Source organism: Nuphar pumila, chromosome 12 (genome assembly GCF_984573655.1).
Source record: "Nuphar pumila chromosome 12, dmNupPumi1.hap1.1, whole genome shotgun sequence".
NCBI classification, from domain to species: domain Eukaryota; kingdom Viridiplantae; phylum Streptophyta; class Magnoliopsida; order Nymphaeales; family Nymphaeaceae; genus Nuphar; species Nuphar pumila.
The window spans coordinates 94,623,144-94,650,273 of NC_143260.1; the positions used below are offsets into that span (position 1 = coordinate 94,623,144).

At 38.5% G+C, this 27,130-nt stretch overlaps 1 protein-coding gene across 1 annotated transcript; it reads right to left on the minus strand.

The window, feature by feature from the left end:
- Positions 1–1,123: 1,123 nt before the first annotated feature.
- LOC149821213 (putative respiratory burst oxidase homolog protein H) lies at positions 1,124–7,063 on the minus strand. The gene is made up of 15 exons (XM_089982835.1): positions 6,569–7,063; positions 5,681–5,843; positions 5,547–5,595; positions 5,365–5,478; positions 4,853–5,272; positions 3,735–4,121; positions 3,557–3,652; positions 2,927–3,042; positions 2,744–2,846; positions 2,558–2,643; positions 2,308–2,470; positions 1,844–2,002; positions 1,631–1,759; positions 1,475–1,553; positions 1,124–1,397 (listed from the first exon to the last, which is right to left on the minus strand). The coding sequence occupies exons 1-15, from the start codon at positions 7,038–7,040 to the stop codon at positions 1,288–1,290; spliced, it is 2,646 nt and encodes an 881-aa protein (XP_089838961.1). The 5' UTR covers positions 7,041–7,063; the 3' UTR covers positions 1,124–1,287.
- Positions 7,064–27,130: the final 20,067 nt, after the last annotated feature.

The following is a 27,130-nucleotide window of genomic DNA, read 5'->3' on the forward strand; positions in this document are numbered from 1 at the left end:
ATTTTTCATTGAAAATATCTTTTGACAGTACTTTTAAGAAAAGTTTCATCACCTATTAAAAAGAATTATCTGTGATGGAAACCCAACAACATGATATGGATCAAGTCTAGTGGTTCAATAGAAAGAACAAGTCACCAGAGTAATTAAATGAACACATATATAAATATAAAGATAGAGAGTATCTTTATCTCATTTCTAATGTCAAGTGCTTAAAACTTGTGATCTTTAAGATGAGTTTATATAGAACTCTTAATGAGATATGTATGTTATGGCTGAAGTGTCTCAAACAAGTTTATCGCCTTTGATAGACTCATATATATCCTTCTCCGCACCCCCACTCTCAAGTTTTTTTAAAGTGCTGCATCCGCACCCCTACCTATGTGACATAGCATGTTTGACTTGCCTTTGACCAAGCTACCTAGCTAGGCTAAGCTTATGGTCATGCTTGATTTGACTTTGACTTTCTAAAGTAGTTGGTAGAGGTATCGATTAGCGACGGTTAGGTTCTTAAATAAGTTATCCGTTACCTAACCATTGACACTTAATTGAGTTGGCTTTTAACCACTAGCCATTAGGATATGACTTATATTTATTCATTTGTGACTGTTGAACAGTTATTCGTAGCCGTTGGGCATTTATTCTTGATTGTTAAGACATTTATTCTCCTAAGCTTATATATACCTAAAATCCGTTGTGATTTGGATCTCTCTCTCATTCTCTTGTATCTCATCCCTCACCTTTCTTATCTAAAACTACTCAAAGGTTATCGTGTCTTGGTAGACAGCCTCTATAGTACAAGTTGGGGTCGTATTTAATGCGAAAAGGTGGGGGCTTTGTTGTATTTTGGCAGCAAAATTGCAGTCAACCCTATTGCAACAAGGGCTCGATGTTAGAGGGGCAAATGTTGCTTTAAGGAGAGCTCTCATATGTGTCCCTTCAATTATTTTTTCAACAAAGATCACCAAAAATACGGCGTTGATTAAGAAATAGGGAAAAAGATAAAAGTAACAAGCGGCACTAAAGATACATCTGCATGCATAGGGCTAGGAAGTGGAGATGGAGTATGCTGCAATTGTTCAAGTCAATAGTGCTTTGTGATGTTGCATTGCAATTAAGGTCCAGATTTTCTCAATCTTTGTAACCACATGTTATCTTTTGCAACATTAGCTTAAACTAATAAGAGCGTTCTATAGATTTTTATTTTACAAAACAAAAAAAGAAAGAAAGAAAGAAAACAAAATTTGTGTATATATTCACATTTCAGTAGGCTTTCTTATGCAATTTGCTCTAGAAATTCTCCTTATGGAAGTGGAAGCGAGTGGTAGTGCTGTGGCTGAATTCCTGGCAAAGCTCCCTTAGCGTTTTTGTCAGAGTAGGGCTTCCACAGTAGAAAACACCTGCAAGTTTTTTGCATTATACATCATGCATGTGGTAGGAAAAGTAAAAACTACTTAATATGTAGACTTTGTCTTACCTATTTTGGATGATTTATGGTTATTGGCCATTTGAGTGAATACTTTTCTCCAGTTTGGTCTTGCAAAATGTGTTCGAATCTGCCAAAACCATCATGTTAGAATCTTGAAAGAATAGCAAAGATGAACAGAAATAGCTGGCTACATAGGAACCATACCCGGCTTCCTGATACAATATCGACTCCATTTTTTGCATGTTGGAGAGACTGAACCATTCTGATAAGTGCCGACCGTGCATCCCCTTCTTCATATACACTGGTTAAGTAATTGTGCATTTCTATGACTCTCTGCAATATTCATGTATTTTGTCAGTGTGGACTATGAATGAATAAAACTATATGAAACTAGCATTTAAGGGAGTGTGTACATACATCATGGTCAATCTCTGCAACATCATTCATGACTCCTTTAAACCATTCAAAAGAGTCTTGCTCTCTTGTAACCCAGTAGAAGTATGCCCTTCCTGGTTCTTTTCCTTTGCTTCTGCTTCTATCTGTCACTGGATAGCCTCCTTGTCTTCCTGGCATTTCCTGCATCAGTTGAGAGTAAAGGAGCTTTCACAATTCTATTTGATACACATGCAAAAGTCCAGGGTACTAAAATGGGAAATGGGACTTGGCCTGAGTTCTAGTCAGGGTCAAACAGTTTGTAACAAGCTCTAGTGGCTTATTGAAAATAGCTGCTAGAGTTGGTTAGTGGATCAGTCAAGTGCATTAACATGTCCATTGTGAGGACCAACGTAACATGTGAGTGAGTTGACCCAATTGAGGCTTTATTGGCTTCCTAACTCTGAATGTTTAATTGTCCAAAATATATATGCTTTAAGGGTACTTACAGCATTGGCTTCATTTCCCTTGATATCATTCAGGAGATCCTTGAGTATGCTGATGAATGGAGTTGCTCCTATGCCCAGCCCAATGAGCAATAAGATATCATACTTCTTGTAGTTTTGAGCAGGGGCACCATAAGGTCCATCAATGAACAGCCTTGGAACTGTTCTGTTAAATGTTTCAAACACACGATAAGCCAGGATTTTCTCACTGTGAGGTATGATGTGTAAAGTGCAAAGATTAGTTTGTAGTTACATCGAGTCTATGACTTCACAGTCAGCGATCATAGTTGACTCAAGTCCAACCAGGCCTCCCCTTGTGGCGCTTGGTGTTTCACACACCTGCATTTGGTATCACAGTTATTTGTTAATGTATCAAATGATATTTCACTTAAAGAGCAGAGACATTTCAAGAAATGTAGCTCAGATAGCAGGGAAAGACCTTAGAGAATAGCCGTTTAAGCTCTGATGTCCAGTCTCCCAACGTGCGGATATGGACACTCACGTAGTCATCTCCTGGTGCGGAAGTGATGGAGAAGGGATGCCTGATGAGATCAAACAGAAATTAAGTAGATAAAACTTGGAAAGGAAAACATGTTCTGGACTTATGTTAATGATATTGTACCATTCAAAGGGTGAGACATCAGGACATTTGATGAAGAGGTACATGCCACTCTTGTACTTGAACCCTGGAGGTTTGCTCATGTGTAGTGAAAGAACATTTCCTGGATAGATTGCAGCCTGTGTAAATAATACACAAGATCACAGTTGCAGTTTTGTTCTTCCGTGGAAAACTGGAGTTAGGTTCTGTTATGGTTCGTTAACCATTGAAAATGATTTATTGACCCAGTTGTGGATTTGGAAAAACAAGTCTTGAACTGGTTTCTGCCTTGTCACAAGTTTCAACCCCAAAATCTGCTCCAGTTTTCTATTAGTTCTAAATGTACCTTTTATTTTGCAATTGGCAGCATGATATCATACAAGAAAATAATTATGTTAGTGCCATATGTTATTTGACAAATAATGCCCATTACCAGCTTGATGCTATCCATAAATGTGTGACCATTGTTTCTAAATCATCTCTCTTGTTAGTTCACAAAATGCTTTATAAATATAGAAGCAATGTTCTAAATGCAGTCAGCTTATCACCACTTGAAAATATGTATAATTTAAAAGATGACTTGGTTTAGGACTGAGCCAGGCAACTATGGCCCAGCCATTGTTGTCTGGCTTTCAATTATTAATTGGTGCATACCTTAATTATGCTGACACGATATTGCTTTTCTCTGAATGCTCTGATTAGTCTCTCAGTACTGTAAAAAATGACTGGGATTGCAATATACATCCATGTCTGTAAACATTCAAAATCACTTTATGTTAAGATTTATGATATAACAATTTATGATTTCAAGAACCGAGAGTTGGCTACTTACTGTCTTTTTGTACCATTCTTTTGTGAGGAAGATGAAGAAGGAATGGATGACAAGGAGAATGTAGACAAGGGCCAGTAGGTGATGGGCATACCAGAAAGCATTGAATCCAGCTAGGTGGTGGAAGGGCCATGACAACTTAACTACATTTCTTCTGAAACTATGCATTGCTAGTGTGAATGAGAAGGACATAAAGCATACCATTAGAATACCAGTAACACCGGCAGCACTGGCCAACAGTTCTGAGTATGTGGGTTGTTGATAATTGAAACTAGGTCCTAGATATCTTATAAACTTTTTCTGTGGACATGTGATAAGCCTTGGAAAGTCACATGCAACATGAGCAATTGTGTGGACAGATACTCCAATTGCAATTGCCAACGCTATGACCTGCAGTTCATGGCAAGAACAGAATAATAAAGAATAATATAAGATCTTTTGAGTGTTCTAGCTGAACTAGTGCTAGTGGATCATAGTTGCTTAACTTGGGATCCCTGCTTCACTCAATTGGGTGGCATGTGGGGGGGGGGGTCATCAGATAGGATGTGCTAATGGACTCGGTCAGTCATAGTGAAAAAGTAAAAGACAGCAGTTTGACGTTTATGTATTTATCAAAATATTTTGAAAATTTTCAAATTCTTGGATCTTTATCAGGAAAATTTTGTCAAAATAACAATCAGTTAAATAAGTACAAGAAAGCAAAATTTAAAGGCAAACTGAAAATTTTCAGAGAAATTGCCAAAAAATATTGAAAGTATCACTATTTTGTGAAATGTTCATTTTGAATATTGAAAGGATAATTTCAGTATGTCACAATTTTGTTGCCTACTTTAGCTTTTGTTGCATGCATTTTGAAAAATGTAGCGATATGTGCCACTCTGTGATCAGTGTGTTGAAAATCTGAAACCAACAGGAGTGATGAAATGAACTGAGTTGGGCCATGTGGATTTTGAATTCAAGGATCTCAGGCCAAGTGGTTGCACTCCAATGTTGGTCAATATATTGGCATAGTCCTGAGCCCATATAACTCATGGCACTGATTAAACAATCTGCCTGTCACCTGAGTTGGGTTGCTCAAATTTTGGAGGATTGATAAGGAAAGAACAGATGCAGAAGCTAACCTTGTGAAAGTTTATGTTGTCATCAAAGGGAATCATTGAGCTGAGAACGGTCGATCTGAGTCTCGTTATGCTGTTTCTACATACAGGAAAGAGTATTAGTGCCATGTTCAGCTTGAGGGTCTCTGCTGCTCCTTTAGCTATGCAGACACAATATCCCATCACTTGGAATGCAGATCTCTGTCTGTATTGTAAAAATTTCCATGTAAACAGAATCACATTTATGATGAGCCAGAGAATAATGACCCATATCCGTTTCCAGTTATCATGTACAAATTCATTAGATCTTTCAAGAAATTTGTTAACTGGGTTCCTGTATCTCCGTGGTATCATGGTCTTGCTGAGTGTCTGACTGCGCTTAATAAAGCTTTCGCTTCCTTGTGATCTTGCCATTCCTTGTAGTAACATTTCCAGTTGCCATATCTGCAGAAAGAGAAAAAAAAAAGGTTTTGAATCTTACATAGAGTTGAGCTCTCTCGCTTCATATTTCAATTGTTGATAGATAAACAATTTACCTCTATATAGCCCAGGTGGTCAGGGTCCAGTTCCTCCATTATCAGTGCTGCATAGGTTGCTGCATGTCCTTTGAGCTTTGCAAGCTTGTTGGCAGAGGCACTCAAAATGATGACCTGACGGTCTGGGGGATCAACATACTGAAAATGGTGTGTGCAAAATTCAGAAGGTGTTTGGATCTTACCTCCTTAACTTCCTCTTCCGAAAGCTTGCCATCCCCGTTCTTGTCACACCTAGATAATCATATAATCACAATTACCATACTACATGAAAATGCTTGTTATGGCTGTCGAATACTTAACAAGCCTAAGTCCTTACATGTCAAAGAATATTTGAAGCCGAGAATCAAAGTTTTGATCTGCCATTTCTTCCCAGAACTCTCTAAATTCATCCTTGGTGATGCCATCTGCTGTGTTGATGTTCCTCCGCCTTGCTAGTGCATCAAAGAGGTGGGCTGCAAAATCCTTTGTATCATCCATACCTTCAGAACACTTAAAGCTGATTAGAAAGACCAAAATTGCCTTTTCTTTTTCTCATTCAGGTTTATGCCTGTAATAGCATTAAATAAGTGGATTTTACTGAAGATCTCCCATTTAGACCGAGTAATTATTTCTTGTATGATAAGCAGGAATCGATAATTCTGCTTGGGATTCCACTCAGTAAGTTGGTGTTGAAAATCCTAGAATTTGTGAAAGAACCCCAATAAATAGAACTGATACCCATTTGGAAGTTGAAATGCTAAGAGATCCAACTTCAGTGGAATCATGACCAGAAGCATCCAATCAAGCATGAAAGTAGGGGTAGGAAGCAGGATAAATGGAGAAAAAATGAAGGCTGTGCAAAGGATCACTCATCTCTTGAACTTTCTTTCTACAAAACGCGGGGGATTTCCTGTTGTTTTTTTGTGTCGAAATAATAATGCCTTTGGGTCTCATGTTCAAATGAAATAATAATGCCTTTGGATTCCTAAGAAATATGGGGAGAAAGACAATAGAGGGCCAAGAGAATTTCAATTAGCAAATGGAATTTCTTCAATGAATTTATAAAATGAAAAAGACTAGCTGAAAAGGATTTTTCATGTTCTGATTCGGGATGGAAAAATGACAATCTTGGGTTTTCCGGGCATATATCAAAATCCTTATGAATTGTTTATTCTATTATAGCTTATTATCACATCACTATCATCAAAGTAACAGTTCAAATCACCTATACAGCGGCCAAAATTGTCTCTGGACAGCCTTTCATTTGTAGCATACTGGTAGAACCGCTTCTCAACGGCCTGCCATGCCTCTCCTTCCTTCCCAGCCAACGCCTTGTCGAGGAACCGCAAGCTCTTAAGCCCCCGCTCGGTGCTGGACCTTGTCCGGACCACCTTCAGTGGTCTCTTCTCAGCCGCATTGATAATGCTCTCCTCCATGGTTAGCAGTGACGGGAGCCTCCTAACCTGTGTCATGATCCTTGATGAAAAAGATTGCCTTCCTGTGCTGTTCTCAGGAGGCCTCCAGTCGGCATCCGCACCCGAACGGCCGACAGAGTCTCCGTCCTCGATCGCAGCGACAATCGCATCTCTGGACTTCTGCAATTCTTCCTTAACAATGGTGCTTTCGAGCACCCAGCATGAGCGGCTCTCAGCATGATCACCATTGTTGGGGTGCAGCCTCTGCTCTGAGCCCATCATCCTCCTCTGGGGATTTCTCTTTGTCTAAATGCTGAATTTCCTATTTTTGGTGAACTGAAACTGTGGTCGTTATCACAGTCTATGTTTTAGAAATTCTGTTGAAACCATTCAACCTTTTGCCGGGAAAAGGAGGCTTCTAAGCCTCTAGAATGTGCTGGTATAGCAGTTAGTTATGGGTGGCTGGGAGGGAGGGGGTGACAACCCAAAAATATAGCCGTTGAAGGTGTGGTAACAAAAAAGGTTGTTAATGGGGAATATGCCCAAAACACTTGACAAAACTACCATTATGCCATCCTATAGTTGAGAAATAGTGTCAAAAACTGCCGACGTATTGGCCACCCTTGTGTGAAATTGATTTATTTTGTTTTTCTCGTGTTTTTATTGGCCAAAAATATTTGTATAAGTAAATGAATTGAAAAATTAGGTGCAAAGATATGTAGAAGTAAAATGACATGTTAAGGAACGAAGAAAGATATGTCCTCTGACATCATGCATATGTCAGAGGATCCCAGGTTGATCGTAGACGTGCAGCTGATGCATCTAGATGGGTAGGATTAGTTCACATTCTCGTTCTTATGTTGGCCCTAGTCGTGCAGCTGATGCATATAGACAACTAGAATTAGTCATCATCCAGGTGAGAATGTGGACTAATCCTAGCCATCCAGATGCATCAGCTGGACGGCCAGAATCAACACAGGATCCTCTGAGATAATATGTAAAAGGATAGGATCCTTTCTGGTTTGCTCCCCCCTGATTCAGCCATACAAACATAAATATGTCCGGTACAGTTCAGTCAGCCATATATAGAGAGCCTCTTGAAGGGTTCGGCGGGGGTTTTCCGGCGAAGTCGAAATCGGCTTCCCACATCGGAGTGGTGGCCCTGCAAAAACAGACAACAGAAACACGCAGAGCGTACCTAAGGCGGCCATTGAAGGAGTTGTGCTTGTCGGAGAGGGTCGATCTTCAACTTAGCCTGTCCGCAGCAACCACAAGCGCAGGCCACTGTATGCGGACGGTAAGTCGACCTCTTCCCTCCTAATTTCTGTATTGCGCTCTCTGAAAGGGTTGCTCATGAAACCCTTTTATAAGCTCAAAATGGGAACGGTTGAGTAATCGTTCCCTCTGATTTCAGGTTTAACGGAAGGAACGCATTCATGTGGGGAAGCGTTACCCACATCGTGGGTAACCACCACCAACGTGGTGGTTTAACCCAACATTCTCCCACTTGTTCCGACGATAAACCCTTTAATCAGAAAACCTTATGGGAATAACTTGATGAATAGAATGGCCTTTATATTCTATTCTAAAGGTCCTTAGTTGAATCTCTAATCCTTATGAGATTAACAACAACCATAATGAGAATCAAAAGACTGAAAGTGATCACTTTATTTATATGCATATGTCAACAAAAGTTTAACAATCTCATCCTCATTACATGTTCGGAATATAATCCCGGTGCTAGCCCTTTAGTAAGAGGATCAACAATCATCTCTTTGGTACCAATATTGACAATATGCACTAAATGATTCTCCGTCCTTTCTTTAACAACAAAATACTTCAATTCCATATGCTTGCATGACGTAGTACTTTTGTTGTTGTTCGAAAAAGACACCGCAGCTTCATTATCACAGTAGACCTTCAGTGGCTTCCCAATGGAATCGACCACCATTAACTGTGATATGAAGTTCTTTAACCATATAGTATGCGAAGTAGTCTCGTACAATGCAATGAATTCTGCCTCCATGGTGTGGGCAGCAGTGGTCGTCTGCTTTCCACTCCTCCAAGAGATCGCTCCCTCAGCAAGTAAGAAAACGTACCCAGTAGTAGACTTTCTACTATCAAGGCATCCTCCTAAATCCGCATCTGAGTAGCCAATGACCTCGAGGTGGTCAACTTTATGATACGTTAACATATAGTCTTTTGTCCCTTGCAAGTACCGCAAGACTTTCTTGGCAGCCTTTCAATGGGGTAAACCTGGATTAGACTGAAATCTGCCAAGTACCCCTACTGCAAAAGAAATATCTGGTCGAGAACATGTCTGCGCATACTGCAAGCTGCCAACAACTGATGCATATGGATAAGCACTCATCTGTGCTTTGTCAATATCGTTCTGTGGACAATCCTTTAGGCTCAGTTTGTCACCTTTTGATATGGGTGTAGAAGTAGGAGAACAATTCTCTATCCCATATCGCTTTAACACCTTTTCTATATAGGATCTTTGGGAGAGGCCTAGAAACCCTTTTGCTCGGTCTCGACGAATCTCAATGCCAAGAACGTAAGCAGCCTCACCCATATCTTTCATATCAAAATGTGATGCAAGAAACTGTTTTGTCTCTGAAAGCAACTTTTTATCGTTGGTTGCAAGTAAGATGTCATTCACATACAACATCAATATAATGAACTTACTCACACTTTCCTTAAGGTACATACATTGATCAATAATATTTTCTGTAAACCCGAAAGTCACAATGACTTGGGAAAATTTAATATACCACTGTCGGGAGGCTTGTTTAAGTCCATATATTGATTTGTTAAGTTTACAAACCAAACGATCATTTTCAGAAAAACCAAGAGGTTGTTCCATGTATACCTCTTCATTCAAATCCCCGTTGAGGAACGTTGTTTTCACATCCATCTGATGTAGCTCTAAATCATAATGAGCTACGAGGGTCAGAATAATCCTCATTGACTCCTTAGTTGAGACAGGAGAGAATGTCTCATTATAGTCAATGCCCTCCATCTGGGTGAATCCTTTAGCAACCAATCTTGCTTTATGTCTCTCTATGTTACCTTTGGAGTCTTTCTTGGTCTTAAAGACCCATTTATACCCTACGGGCTTTACTCCTTTAGATAACGTGACAAGATCTCACACTTGATTTTTAGTCATAGAGTCTAACTCTTCTTTCATGGCTTCAATCCAGTGCAAAGTTTGTTTGCTTTCAACAGCTTCCATAAAAGTCAACGGGTCATCATCCATATCTATAAAATCACCAGACTCCTGAAGGTACACTACATAATCAAGATGTATGGCAGATCTCCTAATCCTTGTGGATCTCCAAACAAGTCGTTCCTCAGGCTCAGATGGAACTTGATCATCCTGTTCGTGCTCTTCCGCATTGTCCACAATATGTTCACTTTGGATTTGTGCATTAACAATCGAATGATCAACCACACCATCATTAGGAATAACAATGTGGTATCTTTCGATGTTTTCCTTAACAGGTGATGAAACTGGATCCTGTATTTCCTCAAAACCAATGTTTTGAAGTGCACTTAATCCTACTGAACCAACTTCTAGGAATTTAGCCTTATCCGTTTCAACAATCTGTGGTGAGTGAGATGGGCAATAAAACATGTACCCTTTTGATCTTTCTGGATAACCAATGAAATATCCACTGGTTGTTCTTGGATCAAAGGCTTTAATGTGGGGGTTATATATTTTAGCCTCTGCGAGACATCTACATATGTGCATATAAGACAGTGATGGTTTCCTACCTGTCCACAACTCGTAAGGAGTTTTAGGCACAGATTTCGTAGGAACCTTATTCAAAATATGCATAGCAGTCCTTAAGACTTCACCCCACAACTTTATGGGAAGTGTTGAATAATTCAACATAGCCCTAACCATTTTTTTAAGTGTACGATTTCTCCTTTCAGCTACACCATTCTAATAGGCACTACCAGGCATGGTATATTGAGGCACAATGCCTTCCTCTTTAAGAAATCGCGCTAATGGTCCTTCCCTTTGCCCCATGTCAGTAAACCTACCATAATATTCGCCACCTCTATCAGACCTGACTATTTTAATAACCTTATCAGTTTGTTTCTCTATTTGTTTCTTAAATTTCTTAAACATCTGAAAAACATCAGATTTTTCGAAAATCAAGTAGAGATACATATACCGTGAATAGTCATCAATAAAGGTGACGAAATATTTTTCGCCTGTGTAACAAGGGGAAAACGGTCCAGATACATCCGTATAGACTATTTCTAATATCTCACTACTGCGTTTGGCACCTTCTTTATATGTGTTTGTATGCTTAGCCTTTATGCAATCAACACATGGGTCATTGTCAGTAAAATCTAGAGATTTCAAGATCCCTTCATTTATCAGTCTCTTTATTCTCTTTTCAGAGATATGACCCAACCTTCGATGCCAAAGCATGTAAGATTTATCATTCATTATGCTACGTTTATTTCCCACTAATGCGTATTCAGAAGTCAAAGACTACTGAGTTTGGATCTTCACATTCAATCTATATAAACCATCATAAACTGATGCAGAACCAATTTCAATTGAATTTCTAAATATGAACAATTTGGAATTTTCAAACTTAAAACAATATCCAAATTTATCCAACTTTGAAATTGAAATTAAGTTTCTACTATATGATAGAATATAAAAGACATCATGAAGATCTAAAACTACGCCCGTATCCAGAGTAATCCTGCAGGTTCCAACACCCTTCACATGTGAACGCATCTTGTTTCCCGAATAGATGCTTTTCTCATGCATTGTTGGTTCCCTTCTGCTCAGGAACAACTGTAGACAGTTGGAAATATGAACAGTAACACCAGAATCAATCCACCAGCTATTTTCAGGAATTTGTAATAAATTACATTCATGAGAAACAAATGACATATTACCTCTCTTTTCCAACCACTTCTTGTACTTTATGCAATCTGCCTTTATGTGTCCCTTCTTCTTGCAAAAGAAGCACTTTATGGGAGCAGAGTTGGATTGCTTATCTTGGGATGACTTATCCCCAGTTGGCTTCTTCCTAACATTTCTCTTAAATGCATTCTTCCTTGGTCCTACCTTGGACGTATGAGAAGCCATATGTGCACTCTGCACCTTCTCACCTTTCATCCTTTCTTCTTCTTCAACACACTTGGACATGAATTCATTAAATGTCCATTCATCATTATGTGTGTTGTACGAGATTTTGAAAGGTCTGTATTCCAATGGTAAGGATGTTAGGACTAAATGCACTAGGAAAGAATCAGAGATGGTGAGCTTCATGTCATTCAGCTGAGACGCTATGTTTTTCATTTCCAAAATTTGCCGGCGAATGTTTCCCCCTCCAGTATATTTCATAGATATCAGTTTTGACATCAGGGTATTGGGTCTGGCCTTGTTTGAACTCACAAACTGTGCCTCAATGGCATTCATGAATTCCCTCACTGTTCTGCATTGTGGGATAGCACTTCGAATGTTCTTAGCTACTTTAGATTGCAAAAGCAACAAGCTAAGCCTATTCGAGCGCTCCCACTTCTCAAAAGCAATCTTTTGATCAGCAGTACTCTGATCAGTGAGGGCAGCGGGTTCATCTATCCTTAGGGCCAAATCTAGATCCATATACCCTAATGCAAAAGAAACAGTTTCTTTCCAATCACTAAAATTGGATCCATCTAGAAAAGGTATAGAGCTAGAGCCATCTAAAATCACAGAACTAGAAACTGCATGACAAAAGACACGTATCAAGAAGCATTCATACGAGACTAAAACTTTAGTGGAAAAAGCAAAATGATAAAGGCCCTTGATATGCTTCTTTCCAGGCGAGTGAAGGGGGTCATCGGAGTCCTACTTTGGTAAGAGCTCCGACACGCGAAACCACTTCGCCTACCGACCATATTCGGTAAAACTAAGGTTCTTGTGAAGATAGACCATCAACACAAGGTATCTTTGGATACACATGTGTGATGTATCTCGACACATTTACCTTATTCTACCCTACTTAAATTTCAAACACGATAAAACTACCTTTGGGTCGTCTATCGTTTCATGAATATAAGTACAATGTGCATATCGGCTTAGGAACTGGATGATAGTATAAAATTCATTTATGACTCACGTGTATTTAGTCACTTTGGTGACATGAAAACACTGATTCATTTAACTATCCTTAATACTAATATGCAAAATTATATCTTAAAATGGTCCGTAAACCCAATGGACCAGACATATGACTCTCGAAATGGTTCTAAAACTGAATGAACCTGTCATATATTCGATGAACCGGTCTTAAAGCACTCTGAATCGGTTTGAAACAGCCCCGAACCGGTCATCCAAGGGTCCAAACCGGTTCTGAACCTTATGAACCGGGTCAAATATGAACAAAAGTTCATTAAAACCCTATAACCGTATGCTAAAACCCCTGTATTTTCTTATATTTAAGAAAACAGGGTCTTAGCATGTCGGAACCGGTGAAAAATTGGAAGGAACCGGCCAAAAACGGCTCTGAACCGATCCTGAAAAGGGGCTGGGTCAGTCCCTGATCCGGTTCAGGCCAAATAGTGCCTGGACACACCTAGATTCGGGTCATACCCGACTGCTAACTGGATCCGGGTCAGACCCGGGGTTATCCGGATCCGGGTCGGACCCGGTACAGTCCTGGTCCGGGTCGGACCCGGTTGCAACTGGATCCGGGTCAGACCCAGTACTGACCGGATTCGGGTCGGACCCGGTACTGACCGGATCCAGGTCGGACCCGATACTGACCGGATTCGGGTCGGACCCGGTACTAACCGGACCCGGATCAGACCCGGTACAAAATGGGATCCGGGTCTGACCCGGTAACCGCTGGATCCGGGTCTGACCCAGTTGTTTACCTTATCCGGGTCGGACCCGAGCGGGTCCCCACCCGAATGCCTGATCCGATCCGAATGAACTTTATAGATCGGATTAGAGTGGGCGGGTCCGGTTCAGAAAAAGAGAACTCGACCCAAAAAAAAATGATAAGAGTCGAATTAGGGTTTACTGAACCCTATTTGGCCCTTTTCATTTGTGGCAGGGTGTTGCCGCCGCTTGCCGGCGACCAACGCCGGTGCCTGCCGGCGACCAACGTCGGCGCCTGCCGGCGACCAATGCCGTCATCTGATGGCGCTACAACTCCGGCGAAAGCATCCATCCACCGGCCAAAACCGATGCCGCAGAAGATTTCAGAAATCCGGCGACTCAATAGTCGTCGGCGACGGCTCCCGCAACCTACTAATGGTGGATGGAGAAAATAAAAGACGCCGACAGGAAAAACCCTGAGGAAACAGAGGTAAGTTTTTTTTTTTTTAATCTGTCGCCCAACGGCGACAGTCGCCGGTGCCGGCGATAGGCGTCGGTGACTAGCAGCAGGGTCACCCCACGGTGACCTGCGTTGCTGGTCAAACCGGAGCACACCCCGCGCGGAAGCGGGGTGTGGGCCCATAACCCAATGAAGGGTTCGGCAGGGGTTTTCCGGCGAAGTCGAAATCGGCTTCCCACATCGGAGTGGTGGCCCTGCAAAAACAGACAACAGAAACACGCAGAGCGTACCTGAGGCGGCCATTGAAGGAGTTGTGCTTGCCGGAGAGGGTCGATTTTCAACTTAGCTTGTCCGCAACCACCACAAGCGCAGGCCACTGCATGCGGACGGTAAGTCAACCTCTTCCCTCCTAATTTCTATATTGCGCTCTCTGAAAGGGTTGCTCATGAAACCCTTTTATAAGCTCAAAATGGGAACGGTTGAGTAACCGTTCTCTCTGATTTCAGGTTTAACGGAAGGAACGCATTCATGTGGGGAAGCGTTGCCCACATCGTGGGTAACCACCACCAACGTGGTGGTTTAACCCAACACTTCTTAGTTCCTTAAGAAAACAAAAAATGTAGAGCCTCTCAGAGATGTCTGTCCAGTCCAAGTAAAACTGTTGGTGGCCTTTGATTCTAGCAGAAACATCCATGCTCTGCATCATCGCAATAAAATCGTGATGTTTTTGTTAAAGTGCTAATATCATGATATTTTGAAGAAGAAAAAAAAATAATGTTTTGGTCGTTTAAAATGGCGACCAAAATGTCACATTTTTCTTTTTTTGCTTGGAAATGGACCTATCGAGTTTGAAAAGCTAATCATCTTGAAAGTGTGATGAAAATTTGTGGAATAAAAGGTGATGCAACTTAGTTGGAAAGCTAGCCTGGGAAAATTAAAAATAATAAAAACAGGCCAAAAAAATAAAAAAGGAAATGATTCTTTTACCATGTACAGCTTTGCAAAAGAAAGCCTTGAATTGCATTGCTCCCAAGTTTAAATTGATAAGGTTTCTTCATAAAATCCCCCTGTCCTTCTTGGTAATCCTAGAAGCACTTATATTTTGTACAAGTGGAGCATGACTGGACTGGGACTTGATGTCTGGGTCCACTCAAGTTGAAAAAGTACTTGACCATACCCAAGTTTGGATCCTGGAGGGTAAGTGGGTCTTAGGGACCGGATCAGCTCCAACTTGGCTTGATCCAATTTGACTACAATCTCAAAGATTCCACAACCAGGCATGGGCTCAGAAGTCCAAGTCATACTGCTTGCGAGCCTACCTTGTTTCTTGCTTGGATTGGACCAGTCTTAGAAGTTCACAAGAAAAGGGACCAGACCCGCCAGATCAAATCCTGATTTTTCTAGTTCTCTTCTCATGAAGGATCGAGGGCTTACTCGGATATTACGTTCAAGACTTCGGCTCTGATATAAACCAAAAAGGCTTGATTTATGAAAACACCTATGTTATGCTACTCTTACACACAAAAATCGAGAAAAACAAAAAAATACGAAAAAGTAATCATAAAGCAAAAAAAAAATATAAAATATTTAACTGAAATAAGAAAATATTAAATTCAATGGCAAATCAAATTTAAATTTTACATAGAGCTTTTATCTTTTTGTAAATTAGATCTCTCAAATCATAATCAAAGTAAACTATCTAAATCGATAACTCTTAAAAAGATAAAACTTATCTTAATTAAAATATGAATCAAGCATAAAGATCCAATATCTATTACAAAATGACCAAAATATGAAAAATGATCTAAAATGATAAAAATATTCAAAAACATAAAAATAGATCCAAACGAAATCTTTATAAACCCGGGTCTTGTTCTCTGCTCCTGCATCGTGACCCTAGCTACCCTATGTTTACATCTCAAGAAAGCAAGGGTTCTCTTCGAAGAAAAAAATGTGACCATTTGTAGGACACGTACTGGTGTTTTATTCACTGATAGGATGAGTTATGGAAGATTGTTCAAGTGATTTGAATAATCAAATATCACAACTTACGTATGTTGCATAATGCATGTGTCGGTGCTGGATATTTTTGTCCATATATGGGTGAACGTTAAACACACTAGCGTGCCCTTGACATCATATGGAACGTTACCAAGTTCATGGGACCAACTACTTTTAAGCTCTGTTTGGAAACTAGTAGCTGGGATGGAAAGTGGCATTTCAGAAACTGGCAGCAGCCTAGGTGTCAATTACATGCTTTAGTGTAAGTACAGTGCCACTTTCCATCCCAAATGCATGAACTCCCATCCCATCTATTAAGAAGAAAACTCATATTCCACAGTTCCTAGATTCCAAATAGGCCTTCCTGTCCGTTCCGTTCCTTTTTCATATTTGTTAAGAAGAAAAAAATGTTGAATCGAATTACATAAACTGTTAGAGGCAGTCTGCAACGTGAGCACAAATTTTATTGGTTTACCACAATGTATGACTATGTCCTTGAAAACTGACAACAGTAACAGTTCTATGTGCCAGGACACACAAATTATTACAACGATACTCATCGATGAATTGCGCTAACGGGGGAGCATGCACGTTAAGCTTGTAATGAAGATCGATGAATTGCGCTAACGGCAGCAGTTTGGTGAGTCCATCCGCTAGCTGATCATGAGAAGAAATAAACTGAACTTGGAGGTGACCCTTGCGAACGTGATCACGAATAAAATAAAAATCAATTTCAACATGCTTGGTCCAAGCATGAAAAACAAGATTGGCAGCTAGGTAAAAAGCCCCAAGATTATCACACCATAGCACAGGGGTTGCGTTAGGAGGAAACTCGAGTTCATGTAGGAGGGAATGTAACCAAAGGAGATCAGAGGCAGCACATGCTAGGGATTTGTATTCGGCCTTGGTACTGGAGTGAGCTATGGTCTTCTACTTGAGGGACGACCAGGAGATCACATTGGGTCTAAGAAAAATGACAAAGCCAGCACTAGACTTACGATCATCTGGACAGCCAACCCAATCCACATATGAGTAGGCACTGAGCCAAACAAAGGAAGATGATTGAAGGAGTAGGCCATGATGCAAAGCCTCCTTTAAGTATTGTAAGATTCTTTTGACAGTCGTCCAATGAGCATCAGTCGGTTGATGCATATACTGGCATATCTTGTTGACCGCAAAAACAATGTCAGGACAAGCCAGAGAGAGATATTGCAAGCCACCAACAATGCTATGATAGAGGGTAGGATCCTGAAAAAAAATGGTGAGCTGTCTTTGAAGAGCTTGGAGGAGGAGTTCATAGAGGTAGAAACTGGTTTGGCATCAACTATGTGGGCCCGTTGAAGTAAATTTAGAGTATATAACCGTTGAGAGAGAGTCACGCTCGCAGAAGAATAGGACACCTTGATGCCAAGCAAATAACTCAGGCGCCTGAGATCCTTGATAGAGAAGGCCACACCAAGATGCGAAATAAGACAAGAAATTGTTGTCGATGAGTTGCATGTGATGATGATGTCATCCACATATACTAAAATATAGATAATAAGACTGCCCTGCTGAAGAATAAAAAGTGAAGCATCTGATTGAGAGATAATAAAACCATGAGAAACCAAGTAGGAGTTGAGGCATTGGTACTAGGCTCGCAGAGCCTGCTTGAGACCATAGATAGCACAGTCAAGTTTACAAACATGATAAGGGAAGTGGGGATGCATGAAGCTAGGCGGTTGGCTCATATAAATATTTTCATCCAAAAACCCATTAAGAAAAGCATTGTTGAAATCCAGTTGGTGAATATGCCACTTGAAGGAAACCGCAATGTATAGAACCACGTGAATGGTGGTTGGCTTAATGACATGACTGTAGGTTTCGAAAAAATCAACACCTTTCTGATGAAACCCTTTAGCAACAAGATGGGTCTTATAACAAGCAATAGAACCATCATCATGCCTTTTGATGTGATAGACCCACTTAGAGCCTACTGTGTTCAATTGTGGGTTCGGTGGAACAAGATGACAGATGTGATTCTATAAGAGAGCGGCATATTCATCTTCCATAGCAGAACACTAGTATGGATGCTTGATAGCTTGGTTGTAGGTGGTGGGCTTAGGCTCAAGAAGGTGTGCACTAAAGGCAGTGTGAGCAATAGGGTATAAATATGCATAGAAAGACTTGGGTTTAAGTAAGCCTATCATGGAGCGAGTGACCATGGGATGAATGTGATCAGTAGGACGGGCAATGGGTTGGGCAGGGATGAGCGGTACTGGCACGAGAGAATTGGCCATAGAGTCAGGAGAAGCAGAATCAACTAAGTTGGAATCGGGTGAACATGTTGCAGAGGAAGAAGAGGGATCAGGCACAAGGTCAGGAGTGGATGAAGAAAGTGGGGAATCAAAAGAGGGTGAGGGATTGACTAAGACCATCATAAGAAAAATACCCAGTGAGAAAGACTAGACGTAGAGACAATAGAGTAAAGACTGGGAAGAGTAAATTGAGACTTGTCAAAGAGCACATGACGAGAGATAAAAATACGAGATATAGAGGGATGAAAATAAATGTAACCCTTATAACGAGAAGGGTAACCAAGAAAGATGCAGGGTTTGGTTTTCGAGTGAAACTTTATGGAGTTGTAGGGGGCAACAAGAGGATACATATATATCTAAAAATACGAAGGTGATGGTATTCAGATGACCGGTTTAAAAGACGTTCGAAGGGTGTTTGGCAATGAAGTACTTGAGTGAATAAACAGTTGATGAGGTAGACTGCAGTGTGAAAGGCATCAATTCAAAAGGCATAGGGTAGGGATGCATGGCTTAAGAGATTAAGACTCGTTTCCACAACATGACGGTGCTTTTGCTCAACCAATCTGCTTTGTTCAGGCATATGAGGACAGGAAAAGCAATGAAAAATGCCATCGCTTTGTATGTAGGTTTCAAACTCTCTACTTGTGAACTCGCCACTATTGTCGAATTGAAAAGATTTGTTGAGAAACCTAACTTGACTTTCAACAATAGATTTGAAACCTTTCAAACAGTCAAACACTTGAGATTTGGTTATTAAGGGAAAGAGCCATGAAAATTGACTAAAATCATCGACAATTAATAAATAGAAATAAAACTGTTCATGTGAGCCAATCGAAGTAGGGCCCTAGACATCGACATGTAAGAGTTCAAGAGGTTGTGATCTCTCTGACAGAGAATGACCAAATGAAAGTTTTTTTACTTTTCCAATAAGACAATGTTTACAAACTGAAGTGATTTTATTGTTAAAAGAAATAGCATTATTGGATTTAAGAAAAAAGATAATCTTCTTATTTGTGTACCCAAGGCGTTGGTGCCACAGATCAAACGAAGCTGAAGGTCCTGCATATGCTACCATCATTGAGGTTTCACTCACCTTAATTGGGTAGAGTCTCGTGTTGGTTTTTTGTCCTCAAAGAAGAATCTTTCTGTCTACTGATCCTTGACAAAAAATTCAAAGAGAGTGATTCCGAAAACACAATAATTATTCTTCATAAATTTTTCTACAGATAAAAGATTTTTTGCAATGTCGGGCACTTGAAGAATATTCTTTAAATCAAACTTAAAACTTTGAGATGATAAAACCAATCACCAATATGAGATATAGATAACATCTTACCATTTCCGATCATAATGGAATCGTTGCCCTGATAGGGGGATTTGTTTGCAAGTTGTTGGTCATCCATAGTTAGATGATTGGTGTCGCCAGTCACTACAAGAAATCTGCGGATTAGCGACGGACGGTATCCATCGATAATCCATCACAAATCTGTCACCAATCTGTTTAGCGACGGATTGACGATGGCTTAGCGATGGATAGCGTCTATTGTGATTTTTTGGTCGCTAATTAGCGACAGAACTGATTTGTCACTACTTTCATCGCTAATTTACTATAGATTAGTGAATGTCATGATCTGTCGCTAATTCATCTTTAAATAAGGATTGATTTGGTTTTGTGTTAGATACATATTCGTTGCTAAAATTTCATAATGGATATGTTTCCGTCGCTAAATTTTGTCGCCCAATTAACAACGACTTAGCGACAGATTATATTTTGTCGCAAAACATTGGCTGATTCAGTTTTTGAGGCAGATTAATATTCATCCCTAATTCATCATTATATTTACGATGGATATTAGCGATGGAAAATATCCATCGCAAAATTAAAAAAAAATTAAAAAAAATTAGTTGAAATATAAATATCGAGAAAAAAATTCTCGTTATACAATTTATATAACCTGTGTATAAAAACAAAGTATACATAAAAAAGACATATACAAAGTAGGTAAAAAAAAATTAGCACAAGCTATAAGTGAAACAAATTTAACAACCCATTATAATCCTCGTCAAGTACTAATTAGTTACAAGTGAACATATACAAAGAGTTTGTTTGAAACAACAATTACGTGCAATAAATTCAACACATGAATATAATCATCGCCAAGATTTGGAGCATCATCTCCTTCATTGTCTCGATATGCCCCTTCATCCATGCCTACATCAGCTCCTCTACGTTGATCATCTCCAGCATCCTACAAGAGAACTGAAATGTTAGTATTGATAAGCAAAATATAATAAAATAAATTATATGCAATTCACCTAATCTGAAAAAATCAAAGCAATATGGTTGAATGACACATAGACTAGCAATAAAGTGAAGAACATTAACAGAATTCAGATATGTGTTCTAAGGCTGACCAAAAAATTTCATAGTGATTCAATCATGCAGATATGTGTTCTAAGGTTGTCAAAAAAATGTCATAGTGATTCAAGCATGCATATATGGTTTATAAGGTTGTCAAATAAATATGTTATGTATTACAATCATGCATATATGTGTTCTAAGGCAGTCAAAAAAGTTTCATAGTGATAAAATCATGCTTATATGTGTTCTAAGGCAGACAAAAAATGATCATAGTGATGAAATCATGCTTATATGTGTTCTAAGGTTATCAAAAAACTCTCATAGTAATTCAATCATGCATATATGTATTATAAGGCAGTAAAAAAACTCTCATAGTAATTCAATCATGCATATATGTGTTATAAGGCAGTTAAAAAACTTTCATAGTGATGAAATCATACTTATATGTGTTCTAAGGTTGTCAAAAAACTTTCATAGTGATTCAATCATGCATATATGTGTTTCAAGGCAGTCAAAAAACTTTCATAGTGATTCAATCATGCATATATGTGTTATAAGGCAGTCAAAAAACTTTCATAGTGATGAAATCATGCTTATATGTATTCTAAGGTTGTCAAAAAACTTTCATAGTAATTCAATCATGCATATATATATTATAAGGCAGTCAAAAAACTTTCATAGTGATAAAATCATGCTTATATGTGTTCTAAGGCAGTCAAAAAACTTTCATAGTGATGAAATCATGCTTATATGTATTCTAAGGTTGTCAAAAAACTTTCATAGTGATTCAATCATGCATATATATGTTATAAGTAGTCAAAAAACTTTCATAGTGATGAATACATGCTTATGTGTGTTTTAGGGTTGTCAAAAAACTTTTATAGTAATTCGATCATGCATATGTGTTATAAGGCAGTCAAAAAACTTTTATAGTAATTTGATCATGCATATATGTGTTATAAGGTAGTCAAAAAACTTTCATAGTGATGAAATCATGCTTATATGTGTTCTAAGGTTGTCAAAAATTTTATATTTATTCAATCATGCATACATGTATTCTAATGCTAGCAATAAAAATTTATAGTGATTCAATCATTCATACATGACAGGCACTAGAGCTCATGTTGAATGCAGACGAAGTTTCTCTGTCCCGAAAAAAGTTGCACAACTCATTATAGATAAGGTTGGGAATGACTTTATATAAAAAGCCACGCATTGTGTCCTGAAAAAGCTGGCAGACACCATCCCAAGAAACAACATGGTCAATCAGACGGTGGGAGTTGATGCTGACGGGAGAACTCTAAGAGCTCTAACTGTAGAAGGAAACGACTGGTGTGGTGTTCATGTTACTCCCTAACCCGAACACACGACCATTTTTGGGTTCACCGGTTGCAGTCACCCATGCTGCAGGATCAAAAGGCGGATGCTGAGTGGAGTCATCGCCATATCATTGTACCAACTGTTGCTCGTATGACTCCCACAAAGTAATAATTATAGTAGGAATTAATAATTAAGAATTACAATGTTTATGATAATGTAATTCATGGTAACTTGTATATTATAATGTTTATTAATACAATAAATACATACCATTGTCACTCTCGCCTTCTCTGATACGAACTCTCTCGTTCTCTTACGTTTATGTGTTTCAACAAACATATCCTTATAAGGCACAATGCCTCCTTTTTCGGCTTTCTGCACGATTAAATGATAAAAAAATCAATTAGAAAGTATGCAGAAATACTTATAAATTTGACAATATATATATATATATATATATATATATATATATATACTGATGAGTTACCATTTTCTTCTAGTGGCTCCCAAAAGTCCTAGAACCACCTGTGTGTAGATGGGCATCAGGCATCTTCACTCAGTTTTGTGCTGCCTTTGCTGAGCGATTTCGAAATTCATGACTCATCCACTTATCGTACATTGCATCCCAATAATCTGTCATGATAGTAGAAGGGTCATGGCCCTTCCACTGCAGTGGATTATCTATCTCACCAGCTGCTTTTATTGTTGCAGTCTTCATATTGTGCAGCATGTCGGCAAATCGATTGTCCTCCTTTAAAGTCGCAAAGCGATTCGAAGCCTACAAATAATTTCAGAAAGTTAATGCACATGACTATAACAAAAAATTATATATGAAATACATTAGCTATGATAAATGATTGTATAGCATGAATGAGGATCATAATCTTTCCAACACCTCCTTTGGGTACTCTTTTCTTTGAGCGACTGATCCTGGTAGATGCTGAAGTAGTAACTTTCTAATTTCTTGTATTACTTCTTTTGGCTCAAACCTCGCACTGTACATGAATTGGTACACATTAACAATCGACTATTGATATACACTACTTATCAGATAAGTATTGGACAAGTGACAAATTAATACTTACAGTCGACTATTGATATACACTATTTGAATGAGTCATCGTGTGTCAGACTGAGAAGACCCTGCATCCAGCGTTGTCTCGTGATGTGTATGAGTAACTGGTGTAGGTGGGTCATGTACAGACGAAACATCATCTACAAAATAATGAGTTAGAAATTCACACAATGTACATGTAAACTAATCAACTGTATATTTATTTAAATGATATACTTATTGAAGGATTACGTGAAGGCGAAGGCTGATACTGGCTATCACTAAGCTAGGATCCTATAAAGACAATTAACAAGTAACAATTTTTATATCAATATATAAAAAAAATATAATGAATTCCTATATTTAAATATAACACAAAGGCATCTACCTAATGATGTCCCACGACCTCCACTTGGTCCTCGACCACTGAGTGCTCGACCACTGTGATTTCCATGAACCATATTCTAACAAATAGAAATGATATTTGAATTAGTTACATAACTCTTGAACTTAGCATGGACATGACATATGCATGAAATGTAAAGATTTAAAGGTTCTACATGAATCAGTTTTATAATTATGCATGTTCATGCTAAGTATGCATGAAATGTAATATGATATGCAATTTCATGAACATGGATACATAATCAAATCGAAAATAACTTCATGCAAGCATGGATATAGTCACGTCAAACATTACAATATATTCATATCACAATAATAACAAACATGTACCTACAGCAAACACACTCTAATATCCCGCTAACAACAACCATGACTAGCATAGACTCCGAACTACAAAAATAAGAGCATATGAGAAAGTGATGTGATATATATTACAAGATGTATTTCACTAGCTCGAGTATGCTTCTTCATCACTTGTTTGACTTTCATATTCTTCTTCTTTCTCCTCCTCCTCTTCATCCTCTTCGTCATCGTCTTCATTGGGCGCCCATCAACTCAGTATATCATTTGGATCACATTTTTTCATACGTGTGTCATTGGATAATAGAGATATAACATGCAAACCATATGTGACATCGTGACTATAAGAGAAGTTATACATATCATCTGATTGATAGTAATCACCCTCTTCAGTAATCTTGTCTTCCTGTAACTGATCATACTCGGAGTATAGTTTAGACTTCACCTTGAAAACCGCTCACCATTCATTTCTATCTGACTTCCTTGTATTTGGATATGAAGTATAGTAAACTTGTTGAGCTTGCGAGGCTAATATGAATGGTTCATATATTTCAAACATTGATTTATGATTCACCTCCACAATGCATGAGGCTTTGTCGACTCTTGTTGTTGTGGGATCAAACCAATGACACTTGAATAAAGTTATCATGTTATTTATGCCTAAGTAAGTTAACTTCATTATTTCTTCAATAACACCATAGTAGTCATGTTCATTTTCACTATAACTGTTATCCTTGACACACACGCCACTATTCATCATTGACTTGTTTACACCAGACTCTTTTGTATGGAATCAATAACCATTTACGATATACCCGTTGTAACATTACACAACTTTGGTCAGACCATTTTGTAAATCACATATTCCTTGATCATTAACATCACCATGGCGGACCTGCAAGCATAAACAATGACTGTAATCATGACTAATTAAGTAACATATTGTTGTTTACACGAAAAGAATGCATGTCATCATCTTTACCAACTCTTTCAACAATGCCCCAAACTTATTTTCACATTCTTTCTGTACTTCTAAATCAGTGAGATGTGGAAGTTTTCTTTGCAACTTCAGATCAAATCGTCTGCACTTAATAAATATTTATATTACCAAATCATGTATGCACGTATAGAACTTAGTGTTACATATTAAGTATACTTACTCAATGTAGAGGTCAATCACTAAGCAATTAAAAAGAATATAGATTTGTGTTGCGTCTTGCTCTCGATCTTCTAAGAGTCTTGACTGGCAACTGCCAAAGGCATGCCCAAGTGGTTAAAATATCGACAGATTGTTAGCTACAATAGATTGTTCTTCATCATCAATACGAGGTGGGCAAGTGTAACGTGTTGAAATGTGAGGTTCAAAGTACATAGATGAGAAATCTGAAATCTTTTCTAAAGTGTACGCCTCACAAATTGAACCCTTCACTCTTGCTTTATTCTGAACCTTTTTTTTGAGATCAAACATGCATCCGTCAACAATATACATCTCCTAATATAATAAATGCTCAATAGCATTAGAATGAAAAGTATAAATAAAAATATACCTTTCAAATGGGTACATCCACCGATATTGCACTAGACCACCAACCCTAAGTTCATATGACAAATATATGATCATAGTTATTGGTAATGGGAGGCTATGTGGCACTTCTCATCAACACCAGATTGAGTGACATTATCCATATCCAACAGTTCAATCTTTGTTTGTCTCTTCCATCTTTGCATTAAATATGACTCAGGTATTTTTGTATCTTCTCTTGTTTAAGTGCCTTTAATGCATGACGACATAAAATACCTTTGAATTTATACATTTTGCACATACATTCAACTTTTTCGTTGTCAATATTGTATGTGATATGTGCTTCTTGCCTTTTCTGATACTCTTCGCTCTCCCATAAAATATGGTATTTGTGCATATTCTCGGTTTACATGAGTCCTTCTATGTTGTAATTCATGACATGTATAACATCTTTCTTAATCCATTCAAATACAGTTAGTATATACAGATCTGCAGGTCACATCAATATTTTCATGCCCAAAGTTACAGGGCGTGTATTGAAGCATTTCACATCTTGCTCAAGCTCATTTTGTCTTACACCGTCAACAAATAATTCATATTGTTCCATGAAACAAAACATTGTTAAACATGAATACAGGGTTTTCCTCAGCGTGGCATGCATAGATTCAGCTCTTTGTGTACTTATCATACCTGTACAAAAGTATTGTCTTTCATATGCCAATGCCCACTTCTCTTTTTCTGTATATAAATTTTGTAACCGCAGACAGTCTTTAAGTTCGTATATCTGAATCATTTCCTCTCAATCTGATATAAAGGTGACCTCGTCTACACTCTCAAGTACACACTTTGTAAACTTTTTTGTCAAACTCTGTTTTCTGATTAAATATGTGTCATATGTTCTTTGCTGCATTTTGAAAGATATGCCACAAACACAGGTGATGATGTGCATTTGGCCACACATGAAACACTGCATTCGCAATTGCGTGATCATCATCTATAAGTACAACTTCAGACTGCTTCCCATTCATTGCCTGTGTAAATACTTTGAACAACCGCTCAAAGCTTTCCTTGGTCTGGTCATACAAAAAAGTGTCGCCTAATATACAACTCTGTGAGTGATGGTTCACTCCGATAAACTACGCAAATGGTCATTGTCCAGTATTAATCTTCACTGTCGTATAAAAAATAAGCACATCATTGAAGCATTCATAATTTACTCTTGACTTTGAATCTACCCAAAACATATTCACAACATATCCATCTTTATCTAGTTGCATTGCACTAAAGAAACCAGGGTCAATGTTTGATTTCTTCTATAAGTAATCAACCAAAGAATATATTTCTCCATTCTTCATGTTATTTGTCCTATTTTTTCTCAAGTGATTTCTTAGATCCATAGGTGTGAATGACACATTCTCGCGACCACTATTTATGTGCACAAATAAATTGTATGTCTTCATTGGTGTAATGCCGATGCTATCAGCTATTTCAACCATTGTAGCATGTGCTACAGTTACTTTACGATATAACCTTAACTTAGGAGTCATAAATGAAGTAGATAAATCATGATTATGATCACTGATTAAAGTACAAACTACATATTTCTCATTCGAAAGTCTTCTTAACACCATTCTCGCTAGACATTCACATCTTGATTCTGGCATACTCCTTGTTGGATTTTCAATTGATTTCTTACAACCTTCCTTAGAACAAACATATGTCTTTCTCACCACGACACCCTGTGCATTTTTTGACCAAGAAAACCTTCTAACACTGAAGCTAAATTTTAAGGCATAATCATTTTAACATT

Coding starts and splice junctions, on each gene's coding strand:
- LOC149821213 (XM_089982835.1), bottom strand. CDS start 7,040: ATGATGGGCTCAGAGCAGAGGCTGCACCCCAACAATGGTGATCATGCT. Junction 1,554..1,630: donor ATATTGTATCAGGAAGCCGG/GTATGGTTCCTA, acceptor TGGTTTTGGCAG/ATTCGAACACATTTTGCAAG. Junction 1,398..1,474: donor CCATAAATCATCCAAAATAG/GTAAGACAAAGT, acceptor AAAAACTTGCAG/GTGTTTTCTACTGTGGAAGC.